Here is a 19567-nt window from a genome sequence, read left to right on the forward strand (position 1 = left end):
TTTTATTAAGCATTCATCGTTTTAAACGCGGCAACGAGGAAGCTCGGTCACGCCATGTCTAGAAGCGGAGCCCCCTTTGCCCTCCTGGCGCCACTCCCTTTCCGCCCCATCCCGGCAAAGTACGAGTTAAGAGTTGGATTTATTTCTCACACTATTATTATTATAATTATTGAAACATTCATCATTTTACACGCAGCTCGGGGAAGGTCGCTCACGCGCCCGCTCACGCGCCCGCTCACGGCACCGCCCCCCCTGCCCCTCACGCAGAGGGCGGGAAAGCGCGGCGGGCAGGGCGGGAAGGGGGCGGGGCCTGGCGCGGCCATTGAGGCCGGGCGGGTAATGGCGGCCGGGGGCGGCGGCGCCGCCTGGCGGCGGGGCGGGGGGGCAGTGGGGGCTGAGGGGGGCGCGCCGTGAGGGGACAAAGCGCTGGAGCCGCCAGGTAAAACCCCGGGAGAAGGGAGCGATGGGGAGGGATGGGGAGCGGCTGGAGGGAGGGGATGGGCCGCGCTGAAGGCGCCGAGCTCGGCTGTGTGTTCGCGGCAGGAGCCGCTTCCCCTCAGAGCGAGTTTCCCCCGCCGCCGGGGTCGGGGCTGAGGCGGAGCCGCCCCGCTGTAATTGAACCCCTGGGTGAGGAGGGAGGGAAGGAGGGAGGGACCGCGGGGGCTCCTTCTCTGCTTTGTGTCCAGGTGGCGAGGCCGAGGGGCGGCCATGGGGGTGCAGGACCGGCCCCAGTGCTTCTTCGAGATAGAGATCAACAGGGAGCCAGGTAAGGCTGTGTTCGGGGCTTTTAAATCACGTTTTTGCCGGCATAATGGGCCCAAGCTGCTAGCAGCGAGTTTGGCCATTGATGCGTTATTTCTGAGTTACTTTTTAATAACTTCGGATGTTTTCTGGGGTGTTGGATGCTCCTTATTCTCCCTTGAGGTCGATATTTATTTGCACACATGAATATAAAGGTTCGGTAGAACTGATAAGCGCTGTTCTGAAGGTAGAAAGCCGTCTGCTGGTGTATTATACCTTTTCTATTATACCTTTGTTATTCCACTTCTATAAACTGTGGAAAATCGGGGCAGGCTGTGAGGAGACTGGATATTTACTCCTATAAGTATTCTTAATGATACAGTAATTAAAATTGGGAAGGAACTTGGGAGGTCATCTGGGCTAACTAAGTCTTTGCTTGTCCTGCTCAAAATGCGTCTTCTGAATGTAGAGGAAGAACTGAGCATTCAATCATAGAAGCACAGAACACCTCACCAGCTGGCCTGTTAAAAAAACAAAAAACCCAATAATTAAAATAAATCCATCTTTTAACTCAGATTTTCCCTATAGAAGTGTAATGCCCAGAAGCGGTAGACTGTGTTTTAATGCTGAACAGCAGCTTGGTTCCCTCTTGTGTTTTCCCCCTCTCTGAAAAAGATGGGAGTGGAGATTTTGTCATCCATCTCTTTGAACACACATTTATCAATGTATATTAGTTGTCTCACACGTACTCTGTGCTTTATCTTACTACCTCTTGTCTCTAGAAAAATGAATGTATGTGATGGCTTCATTACGCTTTCACTTTCATTTTGTGCTTCAATGTTTCTCTGAAAACCTTTGAATTAAGAGTTTATATCTCAGAGATTCCAAATTTCAGCCTCATTCAGATGCAACTGAAACCCTTTTAGCGTTTTATTTTCACCAGTTACAAAGAGAGGGTCTGTTCTAGAGCATATCTACAAATCTGTCCTGTTGTAACTCCTCTCTGAGTTATTTTGATTGACACTGTGTTTTCTGAATACTTTCCGTGAGGAGATAAGTGGTGATGTAAACGGAGTTTTGACACATTCCGTTCCTTTAATTTCAGGTGGAATTTACTGTGGAATGAGACAACTAAAACTGTTTCAGGTTGGGTGGGTTTCCAGTTAGGAATGGTAGTTGGATGGGATTGAGTTAGAGCAAAGACAGTCCATTCTCAATCTTATTTGCTGTTAATCTTTTTAGGTTTAGTGTGTTTTTTTTTGTTCTGGCTCCATCTGAAGGATCTCTTCCTGCGCTGTTTTCTCTGCTCTCCCTGCACAGGTTGCTGCACCCATTTCATAATCTTTCCTTCTGCCCCGTCCCCTCCTCAGCCTTGAGCTGTTCATCTTGAGTGAAAGTGGATTACCTTGTTTTCCCCCAAACCTATTTGGGTTTGGTGGCTGATGGAGCTGTCAGGGAGGAATTGCAGCATTGGTGTTCTTGGTGATGCAGAGCTTGGCTTACCTGGAGCACACCCAGGGCTTTGGCTCTGTTTGTGTCTGTCTGCATTTATTTTCTCTTGAGAGTAACAGGAATCTCCCAGCTGCACATCAAACTTGGAGCCCTGCTGGTTTCATTGCACCTGACTCATGGCTTGGATTTTTGCAGGAGAAATGCCAGTTTGTAAAATGTTGGTGTTGGGACTTGCGTGCTGTCTAGTCATGCTACTTTATTCTGGTGCCTGTTTATTGATTCACCGTGTAACTCTGTCTTGGGACTTAAGGATATATTTAAAAAGCTTAAACGTTGCTCTCTTAGCTCTAAGATGACCTTCAAAAGCTGAATCAAGTGGTAAATCAGTGCTTCCAGATGACACCAAGCACTAACTCTGAGAGATGTGCTCACACGCTGGCACTAGTGAGGTATTCATTTTAACTTCCAAGCTGCCAGCAGATTTCTAAATGAACATTTTATTTTGACTTCAATAAATAAGCTGATATGCTTATTGAATTTTAGGACATGTAGGGAGAAATGAGGAGCAGAACAGCCCTGCATTTTGTTGCTAGCCAAGAAAAAAGGCTTTGCCCCCACCTTGTGCACGCTGAAAAGTGGAACCAATGTCTCCACAAAATGCAGAGAGAAGGGGACGTGCCTCTTGCAGCACTGGAAGCATCTTTTTGCCTGCAGAACACAAAACTGTCATTTTTTTTACACTGTAGGTTGCTGCAAGTCCAAAAACATTCCCCCCACGCAGCTGCCAGATCTTGGCTCTTCCCTTCCAGGCTTTGCTTGCCCAGGGTGTGCCAGGATACCTGTAGCAATTAAAAGTCAGGTCAGTGTTCCTCTAATAAGATCCCTTGGAAAATGCAGGAGTGAATATCTACGCTTTGGCTGTGCTTCCAGGAGCTTTATTATAGCTTTTGTGTCCATGTTTTATTACAGCTACAGAATCTTGGAATAAAACTCAGTGCCAGCTTGTACTTGCCTCTTGCAGTGGAGCAAACTTTGTTGGCTTGGTGTTTTTTAAAGCTAAATTTAGTCTGCTTTTAAATAAGTTGCCTGTTAAGCATTTTTTTTAATGATGAATGCAGGTTGTGGCTCATAATTTTTAAAGAGCAAACGGAAAACAAATCAGGAAGAAGCATTTATTTTGATACTGGCACAAACAGTGCTTCTCCCTTTCCTTTGGGCCCCCCACCAGTGGATTTGGGCACATAGAGTGTGCATACAGGATTAAACTGCTTACAGTATTCCAAGAATTTTGGGATGGCAGCAGATGCCTATTTAAATAATTCTGTCTTTACTCTGTGAGGCAAAATCTGTGTAAAGCTGCAGCCTTTCAGGTACCGTGGTAATTGGAACAGATGTCCCACTAGGATGTCACAGATGCAGTTGGCTGTTGTAGCAGTTCCTGTGGCCATCCAAGATCTTTTTCCCACATCTCCTCTCCTCACCCCATTGCCTGATTGGCTTCATCCATCATAAAGTTTGGTAAATTTACTCAGTTTTGCTTTGTTTTATTCTTATTCATAGAATAATTTATCAAATCTCTTTTTTATTATTTTTTTTTATTATTTTTATTTTTTGTCTTTCTCCTGTCTTGCATTACTGTTTGACCACTGGCTCATTGATTTATTCAACTTCAGTTTCTTTCATTCCTGGTGTGTGTCCCTTCCCACAACAGCCAGTCTTGTCTTACCTTTCTCTCTTTCTAGTCACTTTAGCCTGAAGTTGGTGTATTTTGGGATTTCAGCTGCTATGAATTTATGTGAAATGAGCTCCCCTGCAACAGTCACCCTATTGTGCCTCCAGTAATAGACCCAGTGATGCCTTGTGGGGTTTTTGTTACCTTTCTTAAAGACAGAAACTATTCTCAACTGGCTTCACGTTAACTTTTAGCCTTTAGAAGGGAAAAAGTTGTATACTGACAGAAAATAGAACCCAGAACTTTGGCTGTTGATGAACCCAGGGGCAACCACTGTGTGTAGGACAGCAGGAGCCAGGGGAGATCCCATATGGAGAAAACCCCTCTCAGGGGTGGTCAGATAGAGATTTGAAAGGAATTGATTCAATAAAAATTTTATTCAGAATAATCATGTGTAATTGTTGTCAGTGCAGGATAAAATACCCTGAAGTCTCACCTTGAGGTCTGGAACAAGTTAGATCAGTAAATAAAAGAAAAACTGATCAGCCTCTTCTGCCAGGGGAAGGCCAAGTGCTGCCTCTCACTTCCATATCCCTGGGAAACCAAACCCAGGGAGTGCTTGGTGTGTGCAGGACTGAAATAAGTTTGGTTTTGTGGAGACCCAGAAGAAGGAAATGGAGGTATTCAGGTGGTATTTGTGATAGAATGGGCTTAGAGAGCTACCAGAGAGAAGAGAAGTTTCAGGAGGTTTTCCTTACAAAGAGTGCAGGTGGGGCACGGTGGTGTTAGCAAAGTGCTAATGTGTCAGGGCTATAGTTCCCTGCTCAGGGGAACTGGGACATCCATTCTTGAAACTCATATTTTAAATGAAATCTATTCTTGTTCCACACTAAGGTTTTATTTCCTTGAAAACTGTAGCCACATTTCTACTTTGAAACATTTTTTTAAAAAACTTAATATGCCCTAGCGTTAGGTTTAGGGATAAACAAATTAATAAAATTCAAATAGGGTCCCTTTAGTGAGCCGTTATTTAAACTTGTATGCAAATCTGTCTGAGCCTTTGGGCCTTTGGCAGCCATCCTAGTCTGTGCATCATTGTCTCACTGGTTGTAATCCCTGCTTTCTCCTTCACCAGGATATTCCTGCTGATAGGCTGGGAAAAGTACCTCTTGTTTGGTTTACTCTAGGAAATTGAGGAAAGATAAAATGCAGTAGATGCAGTTTTGAAAAACCAGGTTTGTTTTGGGAGTACGTAGCTGAACTTGATACGTGTGTGGTCCAAACACAATAAAATGTAGCAAAACAGTTCACATTATTTGGAAAATAGCTTGAAGCAATGTGTATTTGACTGCTAAGGTATTTTTCCAAAAGGTTAAGCAGCTAAATTGGAGGATTTACCTTTGAAACTATAAACATTTGAAATCAATGATTATTTTAATAAACTTTGCTAGCAGGAAACCTAATTTCACTATGGTATGGATATTCCTACCCTGAGTTTCTACCACTTAATTTGAATCAAGTACTAGTTCTTCCTCAGCTGGAAAATTGCTAAGGAGTTCAAAAACAAAAGAAAAAAAATAATCTTTTAGTTTGAAGACAGAGTTCTGAAATTGGATTATTTTTGGTGATTTTGCCTTCTGGTTTCTCTAATTGGTAGAGCTTGTCAGTGCAGAGAGCATTCAATCAAATTTTCAAACAGCTTAGATTTTATATAGGCATCACTTGCTGTAGGTAATGCATGTTTTTCTTTCACCACTTACTCTGATACTTTAAAAAATAAGTTCAAAGCCTGCTTACAAATAATACTTTATCAAATTACTGTTTTGTAAATAATAGGCAAATGTAATCCCAGCAGTTTATACTTTAGGCTGGAATTGAGGTGTCTGTGCAGGCTCATTTCTTGGTTAAAGACAACTGAGGACTCTGGGTAGGTTTGTGAGCAGCTTTTGCCTACTTGACTGCCTCTTTTTAGCGATTTTTGTTTGTTTATTTTAATTTACTGTGCAAATATTATGGTTAGTCACAGAGAACTTGTTCCCTCATCAGATTGCTTAACCTTTGCATTGGGGAAGTGAAGCTGTGGAAAGCATTGGAAATTCTCTGCAGTGAAGGTGGATCTTTTCAGAGAAGAGGTGTCTAAATCTGGGGAAATAAGTAGCATCTCAAATGCTTTTTTTATCTGAGTTATATCAGCATATACCTCAACTCCAAGTTTAAAATGAGATTTTTCTTTTTTTGTGAGGGATGAGGCAATAGAAAGATTTGTAGGTTCTAATCATACATACTTTTACTAATTTTTTTTATTAGCAGCTGTTCTTTCATGCATCTTTGACCAAGGTGTGAAAATGGGTTTGATCTTTCCCTGGCACATTTCATTGCCTGGTTGTCAGTGGAAAACACAGCCTTTCAGTGCTAATGGTATTCATGCAGTTGCAGTAAAATGCAGACAGTAACCCAGCAGATGGATGCACAGTGTGTGGTTTGTGTCTGAGGAGCAGACGGCAGCGTTTTCTGTGGCTGGATGGAGCTGGGTAAGCATTGCTCCAGGTTTTATGGAGGAGACAGCCCTTACCTTATAAACTGAATCTGTAATCTTTGGATTTTGGATATATATGCATTACAGTTTGTAGGATTAAAAGGCATAAAAGGACCAGGCATGGAATAACCTGATCTAGTGGAAGGTGACCCTGCACACGGAACTGGATGATTTAAGGTCTCTTCCTGCACAAATCATTCTGTGATTTTATGAGCACCTGGCAGACTTTGTTATAGACAAAGCACTGGTGAAAAATACTGCTGAAACTGATACCTTAGTTATGAATGTCTCTTTCCATCTTCTGCCGTGTCATCTGCTAGAACATAGAGTGTTCTTCCAGTGGAGCACCACAGTGATGGTGTCTGCTGCTTCAGGTGTTAAATGTGGTGGGTTTGTAAGTAGGGCTTGCTGCAAAATCCTTCTCCAATTTATGCCTCAGGGTGTAAGTCCCTTCTGGAGCCTGCAGGGACTAACAACCCTCAGTTACTTCGCAGCTGGCACCTTGGTGAAGCAGCAGCTGGGCTGGAGAACAGAATGGGGGTAGTGACAGCTTTTTCCCTGGAAAGTGTCGTGTGTTATTTCACACAGTGAGTGCAGGAGAAATCTTCTCCTGCAGAGACAGAGAGAGTTGGCGCTGTTCAGCCTGGAGAAGAGAAGGCTCCAGAGAGACCTTAGAGTCTCTTCCAGGACCTAGAGGGGGCCCAAAGAGAGCTGGAGGGGGACTCACATGGGCATGGAGCAATGGGACAAGGGGCATTGGTGTTAATCTGAAAGAGAATGGGTTTATTTGGGATATTAGGTACAAACTCCTCCCTGTGAGGGTGCTGGGGCCCTGGCACAGGTTTCCAGAGAAGCTGTGACTGCCCCTGGATCTCTGGAAGTGTCCAAGGCCAGGCTGGACAGGGCTTGGAGCAACCTGGGATAGTGGAAGGTGTCCCTGCCCATGGCAGGGGGTTGGAACTGGGTGATCTTTAAAGTCCCTTCCAACGCAAACCATTCTGGGAGTCTCTTCCATGATTCTGTAAAATCTGGACAAGGCTCTCTAAAGCACTCAATCACTGTTCACTTCAGTGCTTCTGCAGCAGAGGAACGGGATTTGTGTTCCCCTGAATTCCTGGGCTATAATGAAAATTGATGACTCTTCTACTAAACTGTCTTTTCTGTTGTGTTCCTAGTAGGAATCTTTAATCCTCACATCTTAGAATGGTTTCTTCACTTGAAAATAACCATCCTGTCATAGTGGTAGTTACAGAACTGCTGTTTGATGGGGGGATCTTTGAATATTCCCTGTTTCTTCATTCTTTGGACACTCTCCTACACATTTCCTTTGGATTTTCCTGCTGTAGTGATGAATGCTTAGAGAACATTCTTACTGCTGTTAATGAGATACAGACCTTTCAATAGCTCAAGCCATCTTGAATTTTTATCTAAGATGATCAAGTACTGGTGCTGTCATGTTATTTCTTCCTTTCTGAACCAACAATTCACCATCTTATAATTGCATAAATTTGGACAGAGCCTTAAAATTTAATGGAGTTTCTTAGGAGCCTCTCAAATTTTTCTGGTGACTAAGTATTGAATGAAATACATTTGAATTTAATTTTTTTTTAAAGGAAAGAAAAAAGTTATTCCTGGAGTAGTTACTTTTTAAAATGATGACGTCTTACCAGTGTGCACCACTAGAGTGTAGTGCTCATTGACAGATTATTACTGGTCTCCTTGTAATCCTGCCCAACCGTGAAGCTCCTATGGATTATTTTGCAACCTGCAGTGATACCAATTTTAAAGATTTCATACATTTGGGAACGGTTTATTGTGGATTTTTTCAGTACTATACATCCTAGTATCTTGGAAAATAGAGAATCAAAATCAGTTTTAAAACAGTTTTCTTTATATTCAATCACTTTTCAGCAGTATTTTAATAGATTTGGAGGGTACATAGCACAACTATCACCAGTAGCAAACAGAAAATATTTGGTTCATAGTAGCTGGCAAGTGGAACATTAGTCCTGCCTGCCTTTTATTCCCTGTTTGGTTCATCTGGGTTTTTTAAACTAAAGGATTTTAGGCCAAGAGTGCCAATGCAGCTGTAATCCTCAGCACAATATGGAGCTAAGCCAGCTGGACTTTGTAGGTAATGATCACAGGGAAAACTGTGGAAATGTGATTATTAATATGTTTGTATAAACACAGTAATTGGGGAGGGAATTGTTCCAGCTCTCTGAGGACCTGTATTTATGAGAAATCATTTTCAAAATGGAAAAGATCTGACACGATTAAACTATTTTAGTAAATCAGCTTGGCTTTCCAAGTTCAAATCACAATGGATTCTCTAGGACTTCTGATAAACCGGATGGAATGTTATCACTTAATGCCTTTTTTTTTTTCTCAATTAGGTTATTCTTCTTTCTTGCTGTGTGTTTTAATATATGCATACTTCAGATGTTTTATTATTCTGTTTGATAAAATAACCTTTTCTTAGAAAATTACATTTTTAGAACATACAGATTGATTTATATGCAGATTTTCTTATTCCAAGCATTTCTAAAACTCTAATTACTTTTTTTTAAATTATTTTCTAGTTGGTCGAATTATGTTTCAGCTCTTCTCAGACATTTGTCCGAAGACATGTAAAAACTTCCTTTGCTTGTGCTCGGGTGCGTAGCTGTTATTTCAGATTTTTATTGTTGCTTACAATAATTATTTGTTTGTACAAGTACAAACCACAGCCATATGCAAGGGCTGTGCCCACCTGAGGAGATAAATTATAATGGAGAGGGGATGCTGTCCCATTCTGGACCATATAATCTGCACAAAGCCATCATCAAGCCAGGGTATTTTTGGCAGATGTAGGAGGACAGAGTGATTCTGGCATTGCTGTCAGAAGTGGATTTGGCCCCTGGAAAGGTCCTTTCTGCCCAGACAGAGAGAGGCTCCTGCTTTTAAATTCCAGCAGCTAGACTTGCAGATGCTGCCCACCTATGGAATAAACACAGGCCCATCTGCTGAGGTGCTTTGTCAGGAGCTGATTCTGTTCTGATCTCAGATGGGCACCTGATTCAAAGTGGGTCACACGGAGCTGCCAGCCCAGGTATTAACAGGGCAGCTGCTTCTCCTCTGCCATCCCATTTCCAAGGGATTTGCAGTTCTTGGGAAGAGCTACTTAGACAAGAAGGGTGTAGGTAGATGGGGCTCAAAGACAATGATTTTTCTTTTCCAGACACAATTCATACATGTCTAGAGCAAAAAGAGCAAGGCTGGTATTTGGCCTGAAACAAAAGAGAAGCTGAGCTACGGGAGTTTTACTGGTTGTTGTGAAAAAGTGTCTGGGCTGAGGGAGGTGCTGCTGCTCTTGCCAGTGGAACAGCTGCTGTGTCTTTTACCTGACTGGGAAAGTACTGGCAGTACTCTACAGGGGAATAAGAAAAGGGACTGTGAATTCTGGTCACAGCCAGAGCTCCCACCTCAGTGTACCAGCTCAAGTGCCATGCAGGATCCCATTCTCTAAGGGGATTTTCCATAGGGACATACATGACCAAACGTGCAGGCAGATACTCCATGGTATTGTTTGATGAGAGGTTTTCAGTGCTGTAGCAAAGAGGGGCATGTTTTGGGGAGGAGTGTGTCCCTGTAATAAACGGCTTTGCTTGCATAACTCATGTGGAAAATGAAAAAGGGGTAGGTGGAGGCATGGATTGGGATTATGGGTGTGGACAGCCAGGTAAATAACTTGTATTCCATGAGTGAAGGATGATAAACAACAATTCCCTGGGTGGGTTTCGTGCCACGAACTGCCCTTTGCCCTCATCCTGGCAGCGATGGGCTTGGAATGGCAAATTTGGGATGACCGAGCTGTCAGTTAATTTGGGGTGGCAGAATAATAGATTGCAGCAGGGGAGTGTTGGCTCTGGGTAATGAGTGTACCTGCATTTCTGAGAGTCCAGAATATTTGGTGAAATGTCCTCTAACACAGTGCCAAATACCTATTCCATAACTGTGGTAAATGATGTGGTAAAACTGAACACTGAGTTATTTGTCCTGTTATTTAGCCTGTTGATTCATGTTTCAGTACACAGCACCTGCTGTACATGTGGATAATGTGGGGTTTTAACTGATGCACAGTATATAATGTTATTAAAACCTTTTACTGTTAATTGCCACATTCTGCCAGCTCCCCTCTTCTGGGAAGCTCAAGTCAGTGTTTCTTGACCAGTGTAAATCCCTCATGGACCTACTGCACAGAACGTCAGCCCTGCCAGTCATTGTGACCTCATCCACAAGCCCAGGGCAGCTTCTCTTCCAAATTTTGGAAGAAGTGCTTATTAAGCTTTGGGCCACTAACTCAAAAATCACCAGTCCACTTGATCTGCAGCTGGTGTAAAGGGGTGGCCTGACATTGTGCATGGATTGGTGAAGGTGTGGAAGCTTGGAGTAACTCAATCCCACTTTTCCAAGTGTGGATGACATTGAAACTGAGTTGAAACCTGTTTTCCTGTCTTTTTTCCTGGGAATCATCTGGCACATCCAATTGTGTGAGTGGTTTGAAAAGGATACTGTGACCTGCATAGGAGTGTAGCTAGGAAATAGTTAACCCACCATTATCCTGAACTCCTGTGTTTTTTATAAATTATCCTGAGTAGATTTACACACTCCTTCTTGAGGGGGGAGGAAATCTTTTTTAAGAAACCATTTTCACCCTTGTAAAGATCCTCCTGGATGGTGAAAAGGCATCAGGTAGGACTGTGTTATCTTTTAGTTATGGCTCCCACATCCATTAGAACTAGGGAGGGAAAACCCTTGGAAGTTGTTCAGTGACAATCTGTAGATTGTTTTTGTTTCACCTTCTTTGCAGGTGAAAAAGGAATTGGCAAAACAACTGGAAAGAAGCTGTGCTACAAAGGCACCACATTCCATCGTGTGGTTAAAAACTTCATGATTCAGGGTGGGGACTTCAGTGAAGGTAAAATAGGCTTTTAAAACTGCAGAGTTTGAAATGGAACAGAAATACTATCATTTATGTGTTCATAATATATAACTTTGGGAATTACTATGAAAGTATTTTATAGTGCCATAAAAATGCTTCATTTGCTGTGACGTATGGTGTAGATCACCCATTTAATTGTTAATTTTTGAAGTTCTAAAATACTTCAACTGATGTAATATTTGTTTCGAGAAGTGTATTGAAAACTCCTCGCTGGAGGGTTTTATGATATTCCGTCTTATTAAAACAACTCAAATCCAAACTCAAGTCTTAACTGCCTTTCACTTGTGTCTGCGGTAGAGGTAACACTGGTGATGTTCTGTTGGTACAGGAATGTAACTGTTTGAATAAGTGTTAAATTAATAATAATAATTAAATAATGATAATAGAAATAATAATAATAATTAATTAAAATAGTGAGCTAGAAGTGTTTTAAAAGTCTCCAGAAGGAGTTTTCCAGGATTTTTTGTTCCTTTCCTGAAATACCTATCCTTACCAAAATGTCTGTTTTCACTGTGTTCTGAAATCCTGGGCCTAATCAAATGAGCCTGAGGAGGGAATATCCTATTTTGAGAGTCAAGGACTGGTGGAATGTTATGCACAGCTTTTGTAGAAATGAATCAAAAAGTTTTAATTGCTGCTTTTTAATATGTAGGTAATGGAAAAGGAGGTGAATCTATTTATGGTGGCTATTTCAAAGGTAAGAGCAAATATGTCTTTGCAGATTCTTTGTTCAGTTCTGAGATAAACAAGTCTTGATTCCCAAGCTACTTAATGAAAACAGGTCCACACATAGATCACCTTCTGCATGAAACTAATGTTGCATGAGAATTCCTTTTATATGCATGACTTTCGGATATTTTTTTTGTTAATATTTAACTTAAATTGACAATAATTAAGGCTAACATAATTGGTTAAACATGACTTTCAGCATGGAGGCTAGGCAACTTTATTCATGAATAAACTCCTATCTTCCTGCCTAAAACTGTCAACATATTCTTTTGTTTATAGAGAATGTGGTCTTTTGCAAAATGAAAAGGTAAGAGACAAAAGCTCAGTAACACAAATGCAAACTCTGTTCCCTTGTCCCCTCCCTAGTAAATATTTAGACAACTGCTAAGTCCCTTTGTAGATGGATATCTGTGTTGCTTGGAGAAATGAAGAGTTCTGTATCTAACCTTTCTGAGGGTTAATGACTTATTCTTGAAAGAGAATCTACATAATTCCAGCTCTAAACAGTGATTTCTTCTTTTGTTAATGTCCCTTTTCCTCCCCTTCCCTACTCAAGGTTTGTATGCTTAGGGTTCATTTCTTGCTTTATTTATATGCTACACAAGTCATTTTCCTTGTAATTGGTAAATAAATTTACCAAAAAATTGGTAAATAAATGTACAATTACCTCTTGTAAAAATCTGTTGGAAGGAAAATTGTGAGTTTATAAATTACTTGTTTAAAGACATACAATTATTTTTTGAAAAAGTCAGGTGGTTAATGTGATATTCAAGTGTTAAGACGGTGAATGTATTTATTTACAGCCTCTGGTTCTGTGTGTGTTGCAAGTAGCTCTGGGTAGATGCATGAAATTAAGTTTCTCTTAAAAAAGAGCCATAGTTTGATGTGGAAATGTTGAAGTTTTTAGTCAAGGAAAGGCTTGACTAGATCCATTTCCTAAGAAGTTACTCAGGGTTTGTTTCTCATGGTGAGTGCTAAATATGCAGGACTGTGTTTTGATATGCAATCTAAAAATTAAAAGCTTTGTACATTCACATTGGTATTTTTATCTTTGGAAATGACATTGAGAAGATCTGGTTTTATATTCTGATGTACAACCAGAACTCCTCTTTAATTCACTGCAATATGAAATGCATGTTCAGTTTAGTCTTAATGGTTTTTATACTTAGATTCAGATATAGAGAAGTTTTTTTTCCTTTTATGCTTTGAGACTTGCAGTTTTGAGTGAAGAGGTGGCATCTTGAGTGAAGAGGTGTGCCATGCCAGGGAAATAAATGGCTTTTTCTCCTAATCTTTCTACCTGGAGTGTAAATAACAGTATCATGTATGTTAATTCTTGATTTAGAATGTCAATAATTCTGCCAATCCTTGTTCTTACCCAAATAATTCAGCATTTAAATCCATAATCAAATGTTTATTGAAGATATTCATAAGGACTTGAATTATTTTTAATTAGAAATGCTTGCACTGTTTCAGCACCATTTTCTCTAAGAAACAAAGCTTTGTCTCCACTGTAATTTGAAGAGACTTGTTTAAACCTGATTCTTGTTTTTCCTCCAACCTGTTCCCGTTTCTCCAGCAGCAGCAGAATTTCTCCTTAGAGCATCCATAAGTTACTAAGAAAACAACCTGCCTCCCTTGCCAGGGAAAATCTGACAAACATATTTTTTCTTCAAACAGATGAAAACTTTATTCTCAAACATGACAGAGCGTTCCTTTTGTCAATGGCAAACCGAGGGAAACATACCAATGGTTCCCAATTTTTCATGTGAGTAGATGTGATCCCACAGTGGAGCTTTTCTTACACAGAGAAGCGCTGTTCATGAGAAAGATGGTATTGCTAAATTATCCATATCCATGTTCCCCATCTGATCCTGGCTAGGACTGAGTGGGACCTGCAGTAGGAAATGTTAGAGATCACTATTTCCTTGTGGCATTCATTTGGATTAAAGCTGGTGCTCCATGGATGTTCCTCCTTTGTGGCTTTTTTTCCCTAAAAATATGGTTTATGTTCAGTTCTTAGTGGCCAGAAAATAGATTCTTTGCCTTTGTGTGTGCACAAATCTCATCAGATTATCTGCAAATTACAATGATGAACATTGTATTCAAGGGGGAGTGAGATCTAGAGGTGGCTTGTACGGTTTTACTCTTTAAAAAATGATGATGTATGATTCACTTTTGAGGGGGGTGTTTTGTTTGTTGTTTTTGCAGGAGGAAAATGAGTGGGGCTTTTGTTTATTAGGGTTTTTTATTTGATTATGATGATTATATTATTAATTTTTTGAGTGTTTGTGCTTGACATGCTTTCTTAATACATATTCTGCATAATTCTGTTAACTTGTGCATATTCCAACACTGTGTAAAATTATGTGCTGATAACCAGATTTTTCCTTCGTTACCTTTAAAAAATGCAATTCTAGTAACCACATTCTGTTAATAGAAATTACAAAAAACACATTTACCTCTACTCATAAGTAAAACACTCAGCTCTGATAATTGAGGGTTTCCTGGTCAAAACAGGTATATTTTAGGTTGGGTATCAATATTTTTAAGCTTGTAAACTTTGATGTGATTATTCCTCTTGTTAAATTCCTTTTCAAAATTGCCTCCTGTTAATGTTTAATAGTTTGAATTTGGAAAGAGCAGGTTGATAACTTTAGTCTAGAAATGCTTTGTGGAACAACATTGGGGTTTCAAAAGTAAATTTTAGCATAGTTACTTAACTAGAAAAAGTCTTTTTTTTCTTTGCCATCTTTCTTGGGGGATAAGAATGAATGGCGCTTCCCTGTCTTCAGTAAAGGAGTAAATTGTCCTCAAGAATCTTGGTTTTTTTGTTGGTTTTTTTTTTTCTTTGCCTGAACAAAGACCTTCAGTATGATATGATGTTGTTCAGATAAGAAACATTTTTAGGTCTTTCCCTAAAAAATGTCCTAAAAATGGAAGATGCATAGGAACCTAAAAGAAAGTCTTTCTCAGTTACTGCTGTTCAGACATTCCGTAGAGATAAAATTGTTTCCGAAGCTTGTTTTGTGCTCCCTTCAAAGGAAATTTTAGATGTTGTGCTTCATTACAATAAATCTGAAAGGATTTGTGTGCACATTAATATGGAAAACAGTTTATATAAATACAACTCCATGGCTTAATAAGCTCTCTGAAGGCATTGGTTCATTATTTTTCACTTGGTGACTTGCCTTTGGGTTCTCTTGCCTTCATTTTCCATTTTTAAGCGTATCTGAACATTAAACGTGAAAACCTAATGATGTCACATCAGTCAAGCAGCTGTCATTTGAGGGCTCTAAAGTTTCTTTTCTCTCCTCCATTTGATTACAAAGTCATCTCCTTTCCCTGATGCTTGGTAGGCTCAGCTTGTTTAATCAGATTTAAACACCCTGTCTCTCCCCACACACCAAAACAACACAAGGTTGTGTCGGATACTAAATTATAATTCATACAGGACGATAAATGAAGATTATTCATGAAATGCAGAAGTATTTTGAAAGATGCAGGTTCCTTGAAAAATTCTGGGTTTTTTTTAATAGAATCACTGTAAGGAGAAACGTGAGTTTGGTGGGAATTGAGGCAGAGTAAGAGACCCAAAAACTTCCACATGAGCTGAATTCACCTCAGCTGCCTGTAAGAATCCAGAGCTGGTTTAGGCTCCTGGGGTGTCCTCTGTGGCCATCAGGATGAGGATGCTCTGGAGCTCTTGCCTTACCTGCCTGCCCATGCAGATTTATGTCTAATATCTGGAAAGACACCAGCCTGCCCTGGAGCCAGGGAAGAGAATCAGGATTCCAAGTGGGAAACAGCTCCTAAAGGTTTTATCTAGGCAGTTTCTGCCTTCACTTTAAAATGCAGTTTATTAAAGCAGTTAGTCTTGCTGGGTGGCATTTGTCTGATTGCATTAGGGAATATACAGTGCATCTATAGAGCTTTCCTTTAATAAAATATTTTCTTCCTTTGCACTTTAAGCTGAAATTAAAATGTGGGTTTTTTATATTCTCAGTAATGCTCAGTTTCTCTGTAGTTTATCATTAGGAAAGATATTCTTCAAATGTTTAACCTGAAAAGTGTGTGATAGGCAATCTGCAGTGGTAGGCTTCAGATGTTTTTTAACATATGTATCTATTTATTTTCATTGATTAAATTTATAGAAAAGGAAGTAGTTCATCTCAGCTTCTTTAGAGCTCTGCATTTGTTTTCAGGGATGAGAACTCTGTATCTTGCACACATCTGCTGTAGTAGATAAGGAGTGCAAATAAGTGATTTGCTTTTATATAACAGTTTGTCCAAGTAGGGCTAAAATAATAGCTAAGATCCTGCCTTTAACAGTAGTGTTCATGAGAATTCCCTGCTCACCACAGAAAAGTTTTATTTGGAATAATGAATCTTTACAAGAATAAGGCAGCAAATGTCTCTTTGGCATATTGCACCAACAAACCAGGCACAACAAGACTGCAATGCTTAGAAGCTGTTAAAACTTGATTTTAAAAGGTCAGTTTTAGTTGAAATAGAATCTCCAGGCTTATCTTAACGTAAACAGGCATTTGACCCATCCTAAAAAATCATCAGCTTTCTTGGAGTAGTCAGGAATTTCTCTGGCATGAAAGAGATTGGAAGATTTATGGGCAGCATTGAGAACTGGGCATGGAAAAGGCAGTGGAAGGGATGTTAGGAAGCTTCAGGGAAAAGCATGGACTGAAATCAAAGCACTGGTGGAGAGTGGCACAGTGCAGAGGTGGAAAGAGTCAAAAGTGTGTCTGTGTAGTATCAGAAGTGCTGGGTTTAATGCTTGTAGACTAATTTTCCTTTTTCTTTTTCTTTTTTTTTTTTCCCTTACTTGAGTAGGAGCAACAGTTGGGTGGGAAGGAGAATGTGTAGCTGAGGGAGGACTGTGAGTTCCATGCACATGTGCTGTAAATAGGCCAAGTCTGTTCTCATGTGCCTGAGAAACATTTCCTGCTCTGGAGGAACACAGCATTTTGCAGTCCAGCAGAAAGGACCCAGTGAGAATCCCTTTAGATTTGTGAAATACTGCAGTTTCAGTTTTCTTCATCCAAAGGTTTGTAGCAGTTCATTGCAGGCTTGTGTTGAAGAGAGTTGTAAAGGCACCAGGTTAGAAATTGCCTCTTTGTATTTTCAGGGAGCCCCACTTCGAGTTTTGTTTTTTGGTTTTTTTTTTGTGAATAACTTCCTGTAGAACCCTTGGTGATTTTTTAAGTGTTCTAAAACCATCTGGGGATGTTAATCTGCAACTGTCCCGTTTCCATGTGGGTACTGAGATACAGAATCCCTAAGATGGAACAGAGGAACCACTCCAGAATATTTCCTTTTTCTGTATCTCCAGCAGCTGCTTTGAATTGCTGCTGCCAACATCAGCAGTAGTTCCTGGGGGAGCACATCTAGAGCACTGCACAAACTGAGCTGAGGTCTTCAGTGTTCCTGGATATTCCAGCTCAGTGCTGGATTCCTTTGGGTGATGTTCTGGAGCCATGTGCTCCCTTCTCAGTCCAGCTCATCTGGGAGTATCTTGTCTCTTTAGAGCTATTCCATCATTCCTGTGGCCATTCCCCACCTGCCAGTGAGGAAATCCACAGTACAAAATCACAGCTCTGGTGAAAATGAGGGAATAAAGTCTGAGTCTGAATTAATGAGACTCCTGATCCTCCCACGGGCTCAGCTCTGTTTCCCTTCTCACACCAAATCTGCCAAGCTCCATTTGTAGCAAACCACAAGTGCACCTCCAGAAGGAAGAGTAAAGCAGCACTAGGAAGCAAACCAAAGTAATCTCTTTGTTAAAAGAGAGAAATTTTATGTAATAATTACGTTTTTGCCTTGTTCAGCTGTGGAGTTTGCTGGGGAATAAGCCCTTAGTGCAGCCTAAAGAGGAGTCCTGGATTCTGTTCCTTATCAGTTCAAATGCTTGGAGTTCTTGCCTCTCTGTTCCACAGCTATTTAAAACCTGAGTCTGATTTTCTATTACTGACAGATTTAATTTTTTTTCCTTATTGAGGGTGTTGTTGGTTTAATGTGTCTCTCAAGCTCTGCTTTCTTACTCAGAACTAAATAGGATTTTTTGTTTTAAAAATGTTTTAATGTGCGGTACCATGCCCAGTTCATAAATTGAGACAAAGGAACTACTTTGATCTGCTAAATGAAGGATAAAATGATTTGGGAGGACTCTTGTTTTGATTTGACAAATTATTTCTGAATGTTACCAGCTCGTTAAAAGTAGTTCATGTCTTTTTGGTGTTCCAAACCAGGTATTTTTCTAATCAACAGTTAATAATATCCCTTTCTCTTTTTTTTTTTTTCTGTGAATAAAATACCTTTGAGCTAATTATTGAATAGTTGACTAATGCAAAACTGAAAAAATTTCGAATGGAAGGGGCTGATGTTGCATTATTTTTGAGCATTATTGGTACATGTGCACTTCTCACACAAGCAGGTCCCATTGGCTTGATCAAAAGTTTATGGAAAAACATTCCCAGGATACTTTAATCTGTAATCAATAACAAAAAAATCATTTTGGCACTTGACCATGCAGAGATAATTAATCACTGATAGTTTATTGGGGGGGTGGGGTTTGGATAAGCTTAGCTGATGATGCAGTTTTCAAACATTGCTGCTGCTCAGAATTAACACCAGAGGACAAATCCAGTATCAGGTGCTGCAGCTGTTGGGGCTTTTTTGCACCTGCAGTGTGGTTTTTGTTCTGAAATTCTGGACAGAAGCAATCAATGCATGTATTTTACAGAAAACACTGATTTTTCTTAGTTGTAGAAAAGCTTCATAGTATGAGGAGGATGTCAGCTAATTATGAAATGTCTGAAGTTGTGAACTTCCTGGCTGCACACATTTCCTTTGTGAATCCAAACGTTTGTGTGCCAGCCTGGGAAGTTTCTGTTTAGGAATGGATTCAGCAGAACCTTTGAACCCCTGTGGAACTGCAACCATGTGAATAAACCCACAGAAACTGGTTATTCCTCTGCTTCAAGTTGGGCATTTTTTGCTGGATTGAGAGTTAGAGGGGAGTGGGGGAATTCTTTCTGTTTTTGCAATAGTTTTGCAAGCAGGTTTTGTCTTGAGTTGTCTTTTTATTTTTAGGGAGACCTTTAGTTTTCAAAGTACCTTGTATTCTAAAGAAAATTTAGAGCCCTCTTTTAGGCATCCTTTTTCTGCATACAACTTGATTAATATTTATTTTAAACTTGTATTTAATAAAACGTAGACTCAGTTTTGTCTGAAAATGTATTACAATTTATTTCTGCCATTTTTGTGTAAAATTTACAGAAACAGTGTTACATCGTGCGCTCCAAAGGTAATGTCTCATTCCTCTAAGGCTGTGTCCTTTCCTTTTCTTTCTGTTTTTATCTTTCTTGTTTTTCTGATCATATTGTTATGTGCATTGAACCCTTTGTTAGGCCTGAGGTTCTTTGGGGGGGGTGGGTGA

General features: G+C 40.2%; 1 protein-coding gene across 6 annotated transcripts in view; it reads left to right on the forward strand.

Moving 5' to 3' along the window:
• The first annotated feature begins 411 nt into the window (after positions 1 to 411).
• Positions 412 to 19567, forward strand: part of NKTR (natural killer cell triggering receptor) — a 34676-nt gene continuing 15520 nt past the window's right edge. For 4 of the 6 annotated variants that reach the window (XM_014256773.2, XM_014256775.2, XM_014256774.2 and 1 more), the window contains exons 1-6: positions 412 to 439; positions 687 to 766; positions 8984 to 9058; positions 11254 to 11361; positions 12038 to 12082; positions 13795 to 13882. In XM_014256773.2, the coding sequence (XP_014112248.2) occupies positions 709 to 766; positions 8984 to 9058; positions 11254 to 11361; positions 12038 to 12082; positions 13795 to 13882 (374 nt within the window). In that variant the 5' untranslated portion in view covers positions 412 to 439; positions 687 to 708. Of the gene's footprint in view, positions 440 to 686; positions 767 to 8983; positions 9059 to 11253; positions 11362 to 12037; positions 12083 to 12393; positions 12422 to 13794; positions 13883 to 19416; positions 19436 to 19567 lie in introns of those variants that run through there. The other 2 variants (XM_014256776.2, XM_088056962.1) reach the window with 2 other exon arrangements.

Source organism: Pseudopodoces humilis, chromosome 1, assembly GCF_049639895.1.
Source record: "Pseudopodoces humilis isolate 2021_Gansu_Grassland_sample_001 chromosome 1, ASM4963989v1, whole genome shotgun sequence".
Taxonomy (NCBI): Eukaryota; Metazoa; Chordata; class Aves; order Passeriformes; family Paridae; genus Pseudopodoces; species Pseudopodoces humilis.